The sequence below is a fragment of the Molothrus aeneus genome, chromosome 1 (genome assembly GCF_037042795.1).
Source record: "Molothrus aeneus isolate 106 chromosome 1, BPBGC_Maene_1.0, whole genome shotgun sequence".
Lineage (NCBI taxonomy): Eukaryota > Metazoa > Chordata > Aves > Passeriformes > Icteridae > Molothrus > Molothrus aeneus.
The window spans coordinates 150,775,423-150,794,794 of NC_089646.1; the positions used below are offsets into that span (position 1 = coordinate 150,775,423).

Consider the following 19,372-nt stretch of genomic DNA (forward strand, 5'->3'; position numbering starts at 1 on the left):
TAGGAAGAAATTCTTCCCTGTGAGGGTGGGGAGGCCCTGGCACAGGTTTCCCAGAGAAGTTGTGGTTTCCCAAAAAAGCCCCATCCCTGGAATTGTCCAGGGCCAGGCTGGATGTGGCTTGGAGCAGCCTGGGATAGTGGAAGATATTCCTGTCCCTGGCAGGGTGTTGGAAGTGGTTGATCTTTAGGGTCTCTTCCAACCCAAATTCTGGTTCTTTCAGCCAGTGAGATTTGCTGTGCAAAGATAGATTTGTGTACATTCATTCCGGACAAAGAGGTAGAGATCTGGTAAATTCCTTCCTCTGTTTCTGCTCTTGTGATATTAAAATAGGTGGCCCCTGTGTGAGCTTGGAATCTTTTCCCATTTTAGGGAAGGATACAGATACACAAAGCTTTGTTCCAAAATGGCTCAAAAGAATCAGAAATGTGATGCTTTTAAAAGTGTGAAATGTTTTCAGAACAATGTGGGTCTTTCCTTGTGGCTTTGTGAAATGCAATGGAGCTGTAAACAGTGATAGAAGTGGTGGAAGTTGAATTGGAGCAGTTTTGATAAGGGCTGTAGGTTTTGAGTGTTATTCTGGCATAACTATTAAGGTTCCATACACAGGTGGCATGGAAAAAACAGCCTTTCTAAAACACAGATAATTTCCTTTTGCCATGGGCAAAAAAAAAAAAGAGCACTAACTCCTATTTAGGTCAACTTTCTTCTCACTTACAAGACCAACAGAAGCTTACAAATTGGACAAATATGCACTTCCTTTCATCAGGTTCCAATACAAATATTGGCAGCTGTGTTGTTGACACTTTCTTCAGAGGCAGTGAGGATTTAAGGATTCTCTTCTCCCCAACAGCAGTCACAAAACTGACTCCATGGAAGTCTGCATACACATCCCAGTGCCACCAATCAAAGTACAAGCTCACAAATATAAAATAGAGATGCTCAGTGGGAAATGCTGGGAATATTTCAGACTTTTGGGGAACTTACAGCTCAGCTGAGTGGCCATCTAGGAGTATGGAAAGGAGTGATTGTTGCTGTTGCAATCACCTCCAACAGAATTTACTTCTCACAGTGCCAAGCCTTGAATCCTTGGATGCTTTGGCTTCAGAATCCTTCTGTTGCCATGACAGTAAAATTTATTGGTGATGAACCTCTGCTGGCCATCTGGAGATCTTACAATTTGTACATCAGGTCCCCAAAGGTGTCCTCAATGCCTGCCAGAACCTCCTGGAATATTTATGCCCTGCTGTGTTGTCCTTCCAGTTGATACTGGGGTGGTTGAAATCCTCCATGAGGACCAGAGCCTGCAAAGGTGTTCCTGTCTGTCTGCAGAGGGCCTCATCCACTTTACCTGTCCTCCTTTTAATCCTGACCCATAAAATTTCCATCAGCTTCTCATCCATCCCCAGGCATCATCCCATGTAGTCCAGCTGCTCTCTCTACAAAGGGCAACTCTTCCTCCTCATTTTCCTACCCTGCCCTTCCTAAAAGAGCCTTCATCCCACCAAGGCAACATTTCATCAAGGGGACAACCCACCACATCTCCATGATCCCAGCAAAACTGTAGCCCTGCAACTTCACACAGATCTCCAACACGTAAGGTTTATTCCTTATACTTTGTACATTTAGCACCTCAGAGTGCTCAGCTCCTCCAGAGGATTTGGGATATTTGTCCATGATGGAGGTGCCTTGTAGGCACTTCCCCGCCCACACCTCATTTTGGTGGCTTTGGGAACCCTTCCTGCCACACCACCCCACGTCCTTTTTCCAGTAATCCTGTCCCCTGTCCCACAGGACTGCTGGTCACACCCTCCCTCTCCCACCATTACTAAAATTCTCCTTATGTGCTGGATCCCATTTCTCCAAAGCAGCTGCAAATCCCCACACAGGGTCCCACTGAACCCCAAACCATGTCACCGACACCAATTCTACAGCCAGTTCTGGTTTTCTCCTATTAGTATCCTCCTCCTTGCTTGTTTTCCCCCACCAGCAGCCCATGTGATGAAGCTGCACTGGGATGTTTTTGCCAAGAGCTCCTGCAGAATTCTTTTGGGAAGATTCTGCTGATTCCCACCTAACCCAGGCCATTGGCTCGTTTTGTTTTCAAAGGCTTGGGCTCACTGATATGGTGATTTATAATTAAATATTTCTGTCAAAAAGATGCCATGACCAGGAACTTGGGCACAGAATTTGTTTGCAGAAGACACAAAATAAGAGAGATATCCTCTCCCAAGTCTGCATTCTATTTCTTCCCTGCATGACAGAAATTGCTCTCTCAGTGTTATCAGAGTGCTCATTAAGGAACTGGCCCACATGCCAGAAAAATTCCTTTTAGATTTTTGTAAGAAGCAAATGCCATGCACAGACCACACAAACTCTCCCTACAGCTCTGCCCAGCTCAGGTGGGGAGATTCCTGCAGGTGATGGGTTCCTGCAGTGATCCAAACAGTGGCTTTCTCTGTGAGCATTTTGCTGAGGGGCTCATCTCATATTCCCTGGTTTTGTGTTTTCCCTGAGTTTTCCAGACAAGCAGACACAGAGCTTTCATTCCATGCGTATCAGAGGAATGGACTAAAAAAAAAAAATAACGCAAGTGTCAAGAGAGCTGTCTCTTGTCATCATGGAATTTTCACTGTGGGGGTTTCAGCATCTCTTGCCTGCTGATTCTTTATCTCCCTTACTTTTGTGTAATATGAATGTCACAAGATAAACAGTGGGACCCTTCAGCAATTGCTTGGGAAGATACCTTGATTGCCTGTCAGGATTAAAAGATAGTCCTTAAAAACTGTTAAAAATCTGCTGGAGTGTAAGAGGAACAACAACAAAAAAACCCACAAAAACCTTATGCTGGCTCAAAGACAAAATGTCCTACTTAGTCTCACAGCTTCTCACAGGGAAGTTAATACTGGGATGGCTTCTATGCATGGGTAAAGTCTTAAAGTAATAAATATTGCCTTAAGAAAAGGAGTTGTGAGGATCTTGAAGCTAGCTGATGTATGTTGTCATGTCCCTCAAGGCATTAGCATCTGATGTGCTTTTAGAGATGAATCAGGCTCCAAAGTTATCCATGCAAAAAAATAAGCTTTCAAAACAGCATCAAGAGGACAGAAAAAAAAAAGAAAGAAAAGAAGAAGAAGAAAAAAAAATATACTAAAAAAAAGATTTTAAGTATAATTTTGATTTTTTTCTTTTTGCCACCCCTGTGAACCTGAGTAGTGTTTCTCAGAGAGCTGTAGATCATTCATTTCAGTGTGAAAGGAAGTATCTTATGGTAATGGAAATTTGCAGAGATATGAACTCAGCAAAGAAATCCAGAGTGGTTAACAAGCAGCAGAGAAGAGTTTCTGCTTTTAAAATCTGCATATGGCTGTCTCAGGACTTGCTTCTGCTCCCAGGAGCACCTGTGAGAATTCCAGCTGAGCCTTTAGGTGAGAAATATCCCCATAAATCCTGCTGCTCTGGAGTTTAGGTCCCTCAACCAGCCTTTAGGACAATTAGCTCCCAATTTTGGAAGTGGACAGTTGTTTCAGAAGTACCACATATTATTATTGTGCATATAAAAAACAAGATATAGAGGAAAAAAAAGTCTGATTTTTCTTCACATCAGCGGAAAAGAGCAGTCTAATGCTAGAGAGAGCTGAGCTAAAGTGTCTTCTCTCTCTGTTCACAAGAATTGGTGGCTCCCAGTGTAGGCTGCTCCTAAAGATAGGACTAGGAGTGACTCTCATCTCTTTCCCCAGTTTTCTCCACCCAATTTTTTCCTAGTCATTGGTAGCTGCAGAACATGAGGAGATCAACTAAAGGGCAGAAACTTCAGACTTTATATGAGCACATCTTGATCTCAGGCTTCCGTAAATTCAATTAGACACGCCCTGCTATGTGGGAAAAAAAAAAAATCTATCTGAAAAAAAAAAAGCTCGTTAATTTTCTCTAATTTCATCAATAATCATCATAATAATTGCCACTACTATTGTTTTTTTAATTACAGTTCCAGGTAGAGAGGAAGAATTGGATCCCTTTCCAGTTAATGTTACATATTCTCCAGCTTCCTTTTTTGCAGTCAAAAGGGAATGGATTCATCTCCCTGTGAATTCTATTTTATGCTAAATATACCAGCAAACTATCCATAACATAAGAACCTTATTGCAAAGGGCAGCTTGTCAGATCCAGACATCTCTGGATGTACAAAATGCTCAAAACACAGGGAAAATGATCACAGCATCAACAAAATGCTGCTTGTGAGGGACAAGATCATGTTGGAATGGTGGAAGAGGGTAATAAAGCCCATCATTTTCATGTGACACCTACCTATTGTGTCTCCTTGCTCGTGCACCATGGAGGCCAGGTCTTTGATGATCTGGTTCACATCCAGCATGTCACTCTGGAAAGACAGAAATCCTAACATTACCCAGGAATGGGGAATATCCAAGTACAAAAGGCACGTTCCACAGCCCTGCTGGGCAAAGTAAAACACAAACCCAGAAACCTTCAGTGGTGTAGAAGTAAAAGGGAAAGTTATAACACTCCCACAGTGAAAAATTCCCTCGTGGAACTAGGTCCAGCCATGGTTTGCTGGATCTAAGTCAGGCAGCTGACTCAAGCTTTGTGAGAGGAGCAGGTGGAATGATCACATTTTATGCTTGCTTTTCAGAATTGTGGAGGACTGAGGAAAAACAACAATAAAACCAACAGTGGCAAACCCTTCTCTTTCTAAAAAAGTTGTTGGTGATGTAGACCATTCCTCCCAGACTGTTTTCTCCTACACAGAAAAAGGCCATCTCTCAGCACAGCATCCATCTCATGCTATTCATAAACTGATGGATACAATCAAAAACTCCCTGAATTTGAAATTACCCTATTGGTAGGGCAATAAGGAAAGAGCTGTTTCATGAACAGATTCATTTATATGTTTTCAAGTAGTTTAAAAAAAAACCAAAAAACAAACTGCATTCAGCTCTGAAATTTTCTCTGTGAAAACACAGCAAATTACCCATGAGTTTGTTTCCTTCATTTCTGAACACTTATCATATAAAAGAGCAAATGTGAGCATATGTTGACATCATACGACAGTGTCTCTTGTAAAAAGAATTAGTTTAGCAATAATAGACATAATAATATAGACACTGCTAAATGCACTACCAGTAAGGCAGCACTACCAGAGCAGAAAAAAAGACACTAAAAAAGGATGTATTTTTTTTCAGCCTTACAAATCAGAGAATCACAGAAACATTGAAATGGGCAGGAAACTTTGGAAATTATTTAGCCCAAAAGCCCTTTTCAGAGCAGACAACTAAAGTAGGGTGCTCAGGGCATGGTTTTGTGTCCCCAAGGATGGAGATTCCACAGATTGTCTGGCAAACTGTGAGTTCATGGAACCCTGTGAGTTGTTTGAGCATGGCTGGATGGCAGGCACCCACCAAATCTGCTCTACCACTCCCCTCTGTGAGCAAACAGGGGGCTGAAAATGTAATGAAGGGTTCATAAATTAAGGACCAGGAAACCTCACCCTCCAAAAATCATCATGGGCAAAACAGACAGATATAAACTGAATTTATTACCAACAAAATCAGAGCAGGATGATGAGAAGTTTCAGAACTGCCTGGACACAATCTTTTTTGCTTTATTATGATTTCTCACAGCTTTTGCTGTGGGATTTTCTCGCAGCCTGTGCTCTGGGATGGCTGGAGCAGGGAGGGAAGGGACCAGATGGCCCCACTGTGGTCCCTTCCAGCCTGGCCCAGTCTGGGATTCCATGTTCATCCCAAAAGATCCAACTGCCTCCACCATGCTTTTTAAAGAACTCCATTTCCCCACTAACAAATTTAGAAAATGGTGCAAAATGAATCCATGTCCTCCTACTGAAGTTTGCTATGAGAATATAACTGGCATAGCACTTCAACACATAATGCAATAGAACTACATCAATTTAAAATGAGGTCTGGGAGTCCCACTGTGAGCGCTAGAATAGACCAAATTGTTGAATAACTGAAGATGGAGGAAAAGCAAAAGATTGGAAAAGCTGTGAGAAATCATAATAAAGGAAAAAAAACACTCTCCCAACCAAAGACTGGGTAATGCACCACAAAATGTGCTTCATTCCTTCATTTCTCAAGCATAATGAAGCTTTAATTATGGATGGCATTATTCCTAACTTGTAAATACTGCAGAATATTTTGCAAAACAATGAAGTTTAAGTAATTTGAGATTGTACTTGAGCAGTGTGTTAGTAAATCATTACTGGGAAATGAGGAAAAATTAGTGGTGATTTTTTTTTTTTTTTTTTTTTTTTTTTTTTGGTGTAGAGAAGTTTTCTGGGCTTTTTGTAAAAATATTTTAAGGGAGAAAGTTAAAATTTAGCAAAATGTGAAGAACTGAGAATTAACTTTAATGTCTTGCTCTGCTCTTGTTTAACTGCTTTGCAAAAGATGATTAAGGAAAATAAAAACAAAACAAAAAAATAATAATACTAAAAAAGCCCAGAATGCTAATTTTTCTCTCTTGGCTAAATTGTCACTGACATAATATTTTGTGTCTGTTCCTTGCAATATAAACACAATCCTTGCTACACTTCAATCTGCTTTATTTTGTCGTGCTTCTTTTTCAGCACTTTAGGTGAAGGTGGCTTAAAACTCACTAATATGTTTTTGCAAGTGCATTTGCTTAGACAGAGTTTATTGCAATATATTGAATTACACATGCCCCCACCCACCCCAAGCATTTCCACTGGAATAAAACAGATGATACACTGACTTCTTAGAGGGTCCTTCCCAGCTAATTTAGCCATGAGGAGTTGGGCTGTGTGTGTCCAGATACTGCATGAAGTAGAGAAGAATGAGGAAGAAAATTCAACATTGTGTGCCAACGGTGCTGGTTCAGCTTTGCCATTTGTATTCAGGTACTTGAAACCAACCATCTGCAGCTGCAGAGTATAGATGCTTTCCATAATGTTGCAATAACACTTAAAATTACTGTTTAGCAAATATGCATCAGTGAGAGCCAGCGCTGAGTTGTGAGGAAGGAAAAACTGCACTTGAGGAAAACCAAACAGGGGTGAGTTATAAAGCACAGAGCACAAAAACAATCTGACCTGAAGCAAGAAATCTGTTGAATAATTTAACCTGGCAATGTGAAGTCTCAAAGTCCTTGATATATGTAAGGAAAACAAAGGAAGAAATAGAAGAAAGAAAAATACCCAGAAATAAAGACCTTCCATCATGGAATATACCTTGGAGCTACTCTCCTGCTCCTTCTTGCCAGGTCTGCTCCATCCCCAAGCACCTCTGAACTTGCCAGGCATCAGAGTTTGTTAGGAAAATCAGATTGCCTTTGGTTCCCCACGTTTGCACACACTTTGCAGAATTCACAATGAAATACAGCTCCTCACAAATCTCTGACTCCACAGAACCCAGGAGTGCAGCAGCCACCACCATTCCCAAAATTCCGTCTCCCTGCCAGCTGACTAGGCTGGGGCTCCCTGGGTTTTAATTAACACCAGTCTTCCCTGTCTGGCAACAATTCATTCACTATATTCTGCAGCAAGAGGGAGACAGATTTAAAGTGTTCCAAATAAATCCTCTTTTCTTTTCTTTTTTTTTTTTTTCCCTCCCCAAAAAGGAGAAATACGTTGTTCAGATTAGTAGCCAGGATTTAATATCACCCATTCTGGAACAAAAAGAATTAAACTAGTCAACAATAAAATGAAATGGCAGCAGCTGAAGATGGCCAGAAAAGCAGAGAAGTGATAGAGGAGAAAGGCAGAGATGCAAAAGAATGAGGCCCTTCAGTTCCAGAGGATTAACTCTCATTTGGGAAAATTAGTTTGGGAAGTTCTTAACAGAAAGTACTAGGTTAAAATGGCAGGACTATTTGAGTAACTTAACCTGACTCAATAAGTGAATAATGTCACTGCTTAGTGCTGAGATTTTGGGAAAAAAATTAAATTTCCAAACCTGACACAAAAATGGTTGGAAATATGATTCTACAGATAAACCAGAAATTTCAGTTTCCCATTTCTTGATTTAACAAGATAAAGATTTTAACATTTCTGAAATTAATTTGCAAGCAAGTCAGGTTATAAAACCTAGACATTGTCACCAGTGTGGGAACAATAAATCCCAGCAGCCCATTTCCCCACAGAATGAGCATTCCTGAAGTGTTTCCAAGAGAGAAAATAAGCAAACCTCTTCTCTCTTCCACTCTCATGCTTTGTGGGGTGAAGATTTATTCACACTGAAAACTTCCAACATTACCCTGCCCTTAATGATATCCTAAGGACACTGTTGTATTCCAGACATGGGAATGGTGTTAAATAAACCAGAGAGGGGAACATGTTCTCCTCAGAAGGACACAGAACAAATCTGTGTAGTCAATAATTCCTCTCTCACATGGAGACAGATCCCAGCCTCCTCTATCCGTGTCAGCTCAGGTCCTCAAGGGAAGGAGCACTCATTTCTAGGAATGTTTGCCTTCGGTTTGTATAAAAATGGGATCAAAAGTATCAGTGTTCTATCCTATTTAGCACATGTGTTTACTCACAAACCAGCCATCCATTTTTTAAAGGACTATAAATTAGCATTTAAATTAATTGCTGCCTCAATATTCAGGAGCTGCTGAATTTTTACAAGCGAGGTCACATTCTGACCCATCATTTATTCTGCAGCAAGCAGCCAGGAGAGCTGTAAAATAAACCCCAAGGAGATCCTGAAAGATGTCCTAGAGGGCCCATGTGTGCATTTCTGCACATGGAAGCACTCCAAAACACAATAAAGCAAAACAAACGCCTTGTGCTTGTTATCTTTGGGGGAAAAAACAAAGAAACAAGACAAAAAAAATCAACCAACAGCCCTTTGTAGTTTCCGTCATGTTTTAGCAAAGAGATGCTGAGATGTTCCTTGTGTGTTGTCCCTTCTGCAAGAGCCGTGGGGCATCTCCTACCCTGTGGTCCACCATGTATGGACACAGAAAAACAAATCAGAGCATGGTGTTTGTCTGTCCTCATTCCTTTCTGAGAGGCAGGAGAAGTAAAGGAAAAGGAAAAAAAAATAATATAAAACATGAGCAAGCTTCTGATGCAAGATAGGCAGAAACTAAATCTTGCTGCAACAGCCTTTCAACAAATATTTTTCTCTTGTCTATGGCTGGGGAGAAAAAAATGACATTCAATAAATCAACCTGATTCAGCCTAAGCAACAACAGACCAGCAGAAAATTGTTTTGAGGGCAGAAGCCATCCAGAACAGCAATTACAGACTGAGTTAGATCTCCTCTGGGACTCAACAACAGCCAGAGTGTGGAGTTTCTCTCTCCCTCTCTTGCCTGTGCACGTTTCCTCTCTCTTTTGCTGTCTTAGAGGTCTGTGTCATCTCAGGGAGTGTAAAACCAGGCTGCATAATTAAAGTAGTCACGCTGAGCTCTGGGATGCCAGTCCAGCACCTACCTGGGGACACCAGCCCAGGAAACACAACAGGAAGGTGATTCCTGCCCACCAAGTCCACGTGGAGAGGCTGTGGGAGATGAGATGCCTCAAACTCATCAGAGAGAGCTGAGGCCACCTCAGCAGGGATGAAAACAGAGATCCTGCCAGCTGCCAGCTGGTATTTTATTCATTCTGCCCCTGGCTGGGTGTCACATGCCCACCAAAGCTGCTCTGTCACTCTCCTCCTCAGCTGGACACAGGAGAGGAGATACAACAAAAGGCTCTTGAGGTGAGATAAGGACAGGGAGAGATCAGTCATCAGTTACTGTCACAGGCAAAATAGACTTGATTTGGGTAAATCAGTTTCATTTGTTACCAATCAAAATCAGGGTAAGGTAATGAAAAATAATATCAAATCTTAAAACGCTTCTCCCCAGCCTTCCCTTCTTCCTGGATTCACTTCCATGTTCTCTCCCTCCTCCACTGCTGTGGCACAGGGGAATAGGGAATGGGGGCTGTGGTCAGTTTGTCACACATTTCTGACTCGTCATGCTCTTCCCCAGCTCCATTGTGGGGTCCCTCTCAAGGCAGAGAGTCCCTCACAAACCCCTCCAGCCTGGGTCCTTCCCAGGGGCTGCAGTTCTTCAAGTGGATCCCCCACAGGGTCACAAATCCTGCCAGTTCTATCATCATGGAATCAGGATCATGAAATCACAGAGTGGTTTGGGTTGAAGGGACCTTGAAGATCATCTCATTCCAACCTCCTGCCATGGGCAGGGACACCTTCCACCATCCCAGGTTGCTCCAAGCCCCATCCATCCTGGCCTTGGACACTTCCAGGGATGGAGCAGCCACAGCTTCTCTGGGAAACCTGTGCCAGGGCCTCACCACCCTCACGGGGGAGAATTTTTTTCCTAATATCTCATCTAAATGTGCCTTCTACTGGTTTAAAGTCATCCCCCCTTGTCAGGGCTCTCTAAGGGAAATATAATAACACAAACATAGGAAGAGTAATTTGACCTTTTAAAAACCCCTTGGATCTGGAAATAGGAGATGTGTTAACGGAGGAGGTCATCGGTAGTTCTGGTTTTATGTAGATATCCTCACTTTACATTTGGGAAATGTAATAAAGCATCAAAGATCTCATAAAGCATTCTTTTCACCAACTTTGATTCTCATCTTCAAATAATTAACACCCTAAATTTCATTTAAATTCATCAGTTTGTAAAGGTCTGTGAATTCTCTGATGTATGTACATGTGGTTATTTATACAGGCACATAAACACAGGTATTCTCATGTACCACTAACACTCCCACCTGTATAAACAGCCACTATATAGAGACAGACACTAATAATTTTAAAATTAACTTGCCCTGAACATACACCAGGTGTTAAATGAACATTTGAGGCTTAGCAGATTGCAGAGATATAAACATAGCCTATTTCTGTCTACAGTAGCAGAAAACAGACCTTAAATCTCAGGCTTCTTTTTCCTGGCTAAACATTCTGATGTAAAATAAGCCTGAACACTGATATGATCTGATAACAGGCAAGTAAACAAAAAAAAAAAGAAAAGAAATGAAAAATTTGTTTGCCTTGCTTAGTTTTAACCAAAAAGAAAAAAAAAAAATAAAGCTGTGTCGATTCCATTTTGTCTTCAAGTTAATGCTGTGAAAGTTTTGATACCAGGGAGAGCAGGAGTGATGGGTCACATCAGAAAACTGAGATGCAGCAGTTGTGTCATCATGAAATCAGGATCATAAAGTCACAGATTAGTTTGGGTTTGAAGGGACCTTAAAGAACACCCAGTTCCAACCCCTGCCACGTGCAGGGACACCTTCCACTGGACCAGGCTGCTCCAAGCCTCATCCAACCTGACCTTGAACACTCCAGAGCTGGAATCAGTGTTCCAGATGGGGCTTCACGAGTGTGGAAAAAAGGGACAGAGGGGTGTGGAAAACAAAAGAATTATGCTACAAATTCAAGTTGCAGAAGAAATGTAGAATGTTTCAAATTTCACCCACAATGGAGAAAGGTGTGTGAATTTACATATTTTGCAGTGCCCTGCCCTTCCTTCATCCCCACCACTCTCCTCTTCCACCAGACACTCATAAAGTCACCAAGGAGAGAAAGAGGAAGGGAGATGCACAGACAAAGGAAATGAAGAGGGAAGTGACTTTATTACTCTCCAGAGTGAACATTAGCTCTGCTCTCCAAATGGGAATGTGCCTCAATTTTATTACTCTTTACTGGATGTCTGATGTTCCTGTACCTTGTTAGCACCGCCGGAAGAAGACTCTGGGATGCTACAATTCATATTTGGAAGCAATAACCCTGAGCAACCTGATCCATGGCTGTGGGGTTGGAACGGGGAGATCTTTGAGGTCCCAACCCAAACCACTCTATGATTCTGTGATTTATTTTCTCATGGTTGCAAGAGAAAACTTCTGCACCCTCACTATGAATCCAAACTTTTGCTCTCCTACAGCCAAGTTTCTATCTACTTTACCACTAAAGAAAGATTAATATCTTTGCTTTTTCAACAAACCCTTGGGCTGGATATGAAAGACACTCACAGATCAGAAATATTGCTTCTGTTTTCTGATATGCTAGAAAGGTTTTTTTGGGATTTTCTGCCTTCTCACCTTTTCCAGCTCCCTGGAGTTGAATTAAGGAGTTCCTTCTGGGTTAATTCACATATGTATCTAAGCTAATCAAATGGCACAAAAGTAATTACATGAAGGACCCAAAATGAACAGAGATAATGAAATGCCTGACATTGTGGCCTTTGTAGACCAATAACAAAAATACTCAGTGAATCACAGAATCACAGAAATTCTAGGTTGGAAGAGACCTTTAAGATCATCGAGTCCAACCCAAAGATGAAGATGAAGGTTCTCCCAATAGAGGAAATCCATTTGTATTTCAAATATAGATTGCGGCTTAGGTTTAGTGAAATTTGCTGGTCTGACACCCCGAAAGCAAAAATTAAATACAATACAAAAGGTAAACATAAAAGCCATGCAAACCAGAGCAGAATTGCCCACCAGCAATAATCCACAGCCTTGTCCAAGAAAAGGCTTTTATGGGCAACAGATCACTTTTCTTTCTGCAAGAGCTGGGCAGTAATCCACAGTGATTTGATGCAATTGTCACAGAGTGTTTCATGTGGTGAGTACCTGTCCAACAGGAACTATTTGTCTGTATTGCACATTTATTTTGCTCTCCAACAGCTCCAAGGAGCCATTGGTCTCTAGTGCAGAAAGTGAGATATAGAAGTTCTTACAGCAACCTATGAAAAAAAAAAAAGTTATTTTTTATATGCAATAAAAATGCTTGTTGGGGACACTTAGTCTTTTTAAAATAAGAAAATAAAATGAATTTAATATTTACAGCTCCACTTTTCTTGCAGCTGCTCAGAAGAAGAAGGTCTCCTGAGTACCAAGTCACCGAAGAGATGGAAATCCGTCAGCAAATTCCAAACTCAGTTTGTTCCATGCTGACTTTTCCTTTAGCATCTCCTGCTTCCTGCCCCAGGCTGCAATGTATAAACTAATAGCAGCAGTGAGGGAAGTAGTTGCAATCTATCACCCTGACTGATACCAGCCCCAGGAAAGGCAGTTTATTGCAGGTGGTATGTTATCTTCGAAAATAGAAACCGTGCAAAGATTATGACAAAAACTTCAACAGTTTCTACACTTTGTTTGCAGCACTATTAATTCTCCACTCTGGATTTATTTCCATGAGGGTCATGCAGCCAGAAAAAAAAAATACAATGGAGGAATTCATTTTCTTTTTAGGAGTGTTCTGGGAAGCCAAGCAATTAGAGCAATCTTAAGCTGTCATGTATTATCAATTGCTGCTCAATTATTTTACTTAAATAAAACACTGATTGCAGAGTCTGATCTGCAGCTATCACAGAGTGATTCATTTAGGTGCACTATTTATTCTTGACAATTTAGAAAAGAATATCTAACTGAAAAAAAGAGAAAAAGAGGCAAGGGAAATACACAGCAGCAACTCACTGCTATGCTGCCAATCGTCTGTTTAGAAAAGGCTGAAGCTGCTGTACCTTGTGCAGAGTCGCTCAGGCTTTATTACAAATGGAGTTCATGGGTTTTGGTGCAAGAGAGGAAGGGAATCACAATCTCTTACAGAGGTCACTGAAGGCTGGAATCATAAAATCATAGAAGGGTTTGGGCTGGAAAGAGACCTTACAGAACATCTGGTTCCAATCTCCTGGCAGGGGCAGGGCACCTGGACCAGGTTAATCAAAACCAAGTACAACCTGACCCTGAGCATCTCCACGGATTCAGCATTCACAGCTTCTCTGGAAAACCTCTTGCAGTGCCTCACCACTCCTGTAGGAAGGAATTTTCTCCGAATATGTAAACTAAACCCACCTTCCTTCAGCTCAAGGCCATTCCCCCTTCTCCTGTCCCTCCATCCCTTGTCCAAAGTCCCTCTCCAGCTCTCCTGGAGCCCCTTTATGCTCTGGAAGGGGCTCTGAGCTCTCCCTGGATCCTTCTCTTCCCCAGGCTGGACACTCCCAGCTCTCCCAGCCTGGCTCCAGAGCAGAGGTTCTCCAGCCCTTGGAGCAACTCTGTGGCCTCCTCTGGACTTGTTTGCAGTGGTCAACATCTCTCTTGTGTTGGGGGTCCCTGAGGTCCAGGTGGGGTCTCTCAAGAGGAGAGATCTTGTCCTCTGCCTTCAGGAGACTGAAGAGGCACAGCCAAAAAAAGGGGAATGGCTGTTCAGGCCATCAAGTGCTCCACAGAGCACCAGCTCCATCAGTAACTCCATATCCAAGGTCTGCCCGAGGTTCACCGTCTCCTCAGTGGTACAATTTGGGCAAAAAGGAGATACATTTCCATACAATTAAAAAAAGAACCAACCCTCTCTGCCCTACTTTTCCCTGTGCATTTCAAAGCCAAATGCTGTGGTCTTTGTAGGCTCTTCCAGATTTTGGCTCTGTGGACTGCAGACTCTGCTGCTGACACTTTTCTTACATGTTTTCAGTCAATAATGCAGGTTACTTTAAAGGCACAAATGCTGAGTTAAAGTATCTGAGGACAAATTAATTACGACTGCAGCTAAAAGGTTCAGAAAATAAAGGTTGATGGGTATCACCTCCTGCAAGTTGACTCTCCCAAACACCCTCACATGGTTTTATTCTCCACTCTATACAGGAGAGGCTGCCTATTTTAAAAATATCCATTATATCCAAAATGATTAATCTCATTATTCAAGGATTTTTTCTTAATGTTTAATTTATTTCTCTCTGTCCTTAGTTACTACTTGGTAATTTGTTACTACCTTCAGCCTTAATATTTTAAATTATTCTACCCTTTTTTTCAATGCTATTACACATCAAGTATTTCTACACAGTCATCATGGCTCAACTAATCACTGCTACACTTTCTGAGCCTGCAATTGGCAAATTCCTGTAATCTCTCTTCATAAATTATACTTAATACTTCTTCCTCATTTATTTCCTTCTGGATCACCTCCAAATTTCTAATAGAAAAAGCAGGCCAAAATGCTCTCATTTCTCACACACCTCCTTATCATACAAAAGGTGCCAAAGTCTAGGGCAGACACTAAAGGCTGTGTGACAGTTCACTTTATTTTCCAATTGCCTGTGCTCAGCATCCAGTTGAAAATTTCCAATTTCTGGTTAAAAGTACCCAACAGGTCCAGTGGCACAGCTTCTTTAGTTGGCTCACTCACCAGTTGTGTCAGAAATTTATCTTCCACACACTCCAGGAACATCCAGGACTGTTTCCTCTTGGCTGTGTTGTATTTCCAGCAGACACCTGGTTAAATTGAATTCCTCCATGGGGACAAAGGCCAGTGATCATGAGGCTTCTCCCAGGTACTTCTAGAGCAATTTATCCATCTCTTTTTCCTGGCTGGGTAGTCTTTAACAGATTCCCACCAGGACTTCTGTCTGCTTTGCTGCCTTCCCCATTATCCTGACCCATAAACACTCAGCCCTATTGACACAAGGGTTACTCCACTGCCTCTCCTGCCTTGCTGTCCCTTCTGAAGGGTTTATAGAGATCCATTGGAGCACTCCGGCTGTGTGAGCCATCCCACCCCATTTCCAATCACAGTTTTCCTGTGGCACCATCGGCTTCCAGCTGCTCCTGTTTGTTGTTCATGCTGTGGGCATTGGAGCTCTTATGTTTGCAGAAACAGTACAATACCCGTTGCTGTCTGCCACCCCAAATCCAGAAATCTTGGGTTCATTCTCAGATCAAAATTGAGGATTGCAATTCCATCCAGTAATTAAAATGATGGGTCTGAACAACAAGCAGCTCGCTCTCTGATCAAAGGATATATAATTCAAACAATTAATCATCCATTTTACTTTGACAGTTTTGCTTATGTGTCACTGGTAGATGGGGGAGATGCTCCCAGAGAACAAAGTCTGGGTCATTTTAATCTCTAGAGGAAGGAGGAATTATTTATAGTGTAGAGTTGGTGAATTATATGTTGATGTCTTCTACATTTACTGCTCAGCAATTTGCCCCGGCTCCCTTCAGTCAATGGGGAGCCAACACTGGGATTGTGGAGCTCAGATTAAGGGTGAAACATTTTCAAACTGTCTGGAACTCATAAATACTAACGTGAAATTTTTGGTGAAATAGTGAGACAACCTTAGTGCTGTAAACTGAAAATTCATGGGGAATCAGAAGAGAGGAAAGAGAATGAGCAGTGCAAAATCCAAAGTCTGGGAATTAGAGGCCAGACATTTAATGCCAGCCCTGTGCTGCCCCAGTGCACAGATGATGGGGGAAATAATCCAATGTATGATTTGTTGTTGCACAAAACACATCAGGAGAATGAGCAGCAAGAATTGTGCACTTGTCAAAGGTTACCTGGTGCCTTTCTAGGACAGGGCAACACCTGAGGAGGGGGAAAAAGAGCAGATGACAAATACAAAAGTAGAGCAAAGGAAGTCTAGGTGAAAATACTGTAAAACTGGCTCATAAATCATAGTTTAAAATCGTTTTTTCATCAGTAAGTTCTCTTTGGTAATGGACTGGAAGGATGTGTGGATTTCGGCATCACAAAGTTCAATGAGGACAAATACAGGGCTCTGCTCCCAGACTGGGACAATCCCCAGAATCTGAACAGACTGGGAGATGGAATGGGAGCAGTCTTGCAGAGAAAGATGTGGGAATAGCTGGTGGTTGAAAAATTGACATGATCTGGCCATTTGCACTCAAAGCCCAGAAAGCCACCCATGTCCTGGGCTGCATCAAAACCAGAGTGAGCAGCAGCTGAGGAAGGGGATTTTATCATACCCTGAGTTCACATGGTCTTCCTGGACCCAGGACTGACCAATAAATTTCAGGAATGGGCAGAAGATATGATTAGAATTCAAAGGGATCTTGTTAAAATGGGGAAACACTGTAAGGAAAAAGGATGAAGCCAAATGACAAAAATATAAAGTTCTACAGTTAGACATAAAGAATAGTCGGCAATTTCCTGGGCAGAAGTCCTCAAAAGGGAAATAAACAAACAAAAAAAAGATGCTGAGGGGTGCTGGGGAGAAAGATAGCACTTTTGAGATAAAATATTGTGTCCAATTTTGAGCAACAAATCTCAGGGGGACCACCTGGAGACAGCTCAGAGAAAAGCCATGGGAATGATCAAAAGTGTTAGAAACACAGCCTGATAGGAAAAAATAGGAATTAGTGTGTTTGTTAATGTAGAAAAAGCAGGATGTGTGGGGTTGGAGAGGTGGGGAGGACACAACAGATGTGATAATGCTCTTCTGACAAGTGTAACTGATGCAAATAGGAAGGGAATAACCTGTTCTCCACATTGCCCCTCCACATGACAGAAATTCATGGACTGAAACTGCAACAGGAGACATCTATATAAGAAGTTAATGATTCAGGTTGTTGATCCTGTCTTAGAGCTGAGAAGAGGATTTGATGATGTTTAAAGATTGCTCTTTACTCCACTTGTCTAAGATTCAATGCAATCAATACAAACCCTGGAAATCAGAAAGAGAGAGGGATTGTTTCAGAACGCAGCCACAAACTCCCCATCCGCTCCAGTCACTAAACTGATTAAATCATGCACCTCTCCCTCAGCCTTTCCAAGTTAAGACAAATTCAGCAAATCTCTGCACTGTTAAACATCCTCGTGCACAAAAAAAACCAAAAGGTGAAGCTCAATAAGCTTTAACCAACTTATCAATAGCCACAAAGACACTTTCTGCCATTAAATAGCGGCAGATAACAATCAGATAACAGCAAGGAGCAACAGCATCTGCAGCAGGGAATCCTGACAACAGCGTGCCATCTATCAGCTGTGTGTGACAACAAACCAGAGCCAGCCCCTGGTCCCAGGGGCTACATTTAGAAACCATCAAGCACATCTACAGTGACAGAGCAGATACTCCTGCTCTTACAAACCCACCAATCACTCAGCAGAGAAGTGAGTTATCCTGCCTTCCTTCCCACCTGCATTGCCCCTTCCCCAAGGAAATGCTAATTTAGGAGAATTTGGCTTCAGCTCTCCAGTTTATTAGAAAGTTTTAAGCATTTATATTCAATCATGCTCAGCTTGTGCTCCCTGAGTTCAGATTAGCTTTCAATGGGCTATTTTAATTTTGTTTTAATTTGCAAATGAGGCAAGTGAGAGTCTGTGACAGTGTTCACAGGGGTTCTTGGATGAGGCAAGAGATGAGAATGTTGACTCCATGTTCAGAAGGCTTGATTTATTATTTTATGATATATATATATTACATTATACTAAAAAGAAATAGAAGGAAAGGTTTCCTCAGAAGCTAGCTAAGAATAGAATAGAAAAGAATGATAACAAAGGCAGCTGGCTCAGACAGAGAGTCCAAGCTATCTAGTCTGTGGTTGGCCATAAATTGTAAACATTCAAAATGGCCCAATCACAGACACACCTGATGCATTCCACAGCAGCAGATAACCACCGGTTACATTTTGTCTCTGAGGCCTCAGCTTCTCAGAAGAGAGAAAATCCTAAGAAAAAGATTTTCACAACAAGATGTCTGCGACAAGAGTCTAGATTTGAAGGGGGGATGGTTCAGCTCTTTCCCAGCCACACACTGGTGTCTCTGGCTCCAAGGATGAAGAGCTGGAAAAGCTGGATGGATCTAGGGAGGTGGGGAAAGAACCGGAGGAACTGGGGAGCTGCTTTCAGACTGAACATACCTTGAAAAGGCTGCTGCTTACTGTTAACACTGCAGGTAATTAATTGCTTTTTCCTTCAAGGAATTTCAGATTGGCAAAATAAATAATTTCCCAGCACAGAGGACTTTAGACCCGTCATACCTCACATTATGATTTGTCATAGAGTACAATGCAGAATCATAGAATCTTTAAGGCTGGAAAAAAGCAAAGACCATTAAGTTCAATCTTTGACCAAACACCACCATGTCCCCAAAACCATATCATTAAATGCCACATCTATTCATTTTTTGAACACTTCCAGGGATGGCGACTCCATTACTTCTCTAGAAAGCTTGTTCCAATGTCTGATCATTCTTTCATTGAAGAATATTTTTCTAATATCCTCCCCCGGTGCAACTTGAGACCATATATATTTGAATTTTTTTTAGTACTCAGTAATATCAAAATACTTTTATCAGGCCTTAATGAACAATGCTGAAAAGTCACTGAAGTAGTTCAAACACTTCTAAAAGCAAGATGAAACATTCATTTTTTGGGGTTTGGGCTGGTGACAATAAGTTCTCACTGTTTGGACTCTTTGGCATAAATTCATGGGTTTTCCTCTCTGTCCAGAGAGTGGGAACTCTCTGCCAACCACAACTGCAGCATGGTAATATGAGGAGGCAATTTAGAACAGAAATGGAAAAAAGTTTCAGTTACCATAACCAAACCCAAAAACCATAGAATTATAGAACATCCTGAGTTGGAAGGGACCCATCAGGATCATGAATCCAAC

General features: G+C 41.7%; 1 protein-coding gene across 4 annotated transcripts in view; it reads right to left on the bottom strand.

Annotated features, from left to right (window-relative positions):
- TSNARE1 (t-SNARE domain containing 1) overlaps positions 1-19,372 on the bottom strand; it is a 460,905-nt gene that overhangs the window by 179,643 nt on the left and 261,890 nt on the right. For all 4 annotated transcript variants that reach the window (XM_066566893.1, XM_066566868.1, XM_066566875.1 and 1 more), the window contains exon 11: positions 4,306-4,378. In XM_066566893.1, the coding sequence (XP_066422990.1) occupies positions 4,306-4,378 (73 nt within the window). The remainder of the gene's footprint in view (positions 1-4,305; positions 4,379-19,372) is intronic.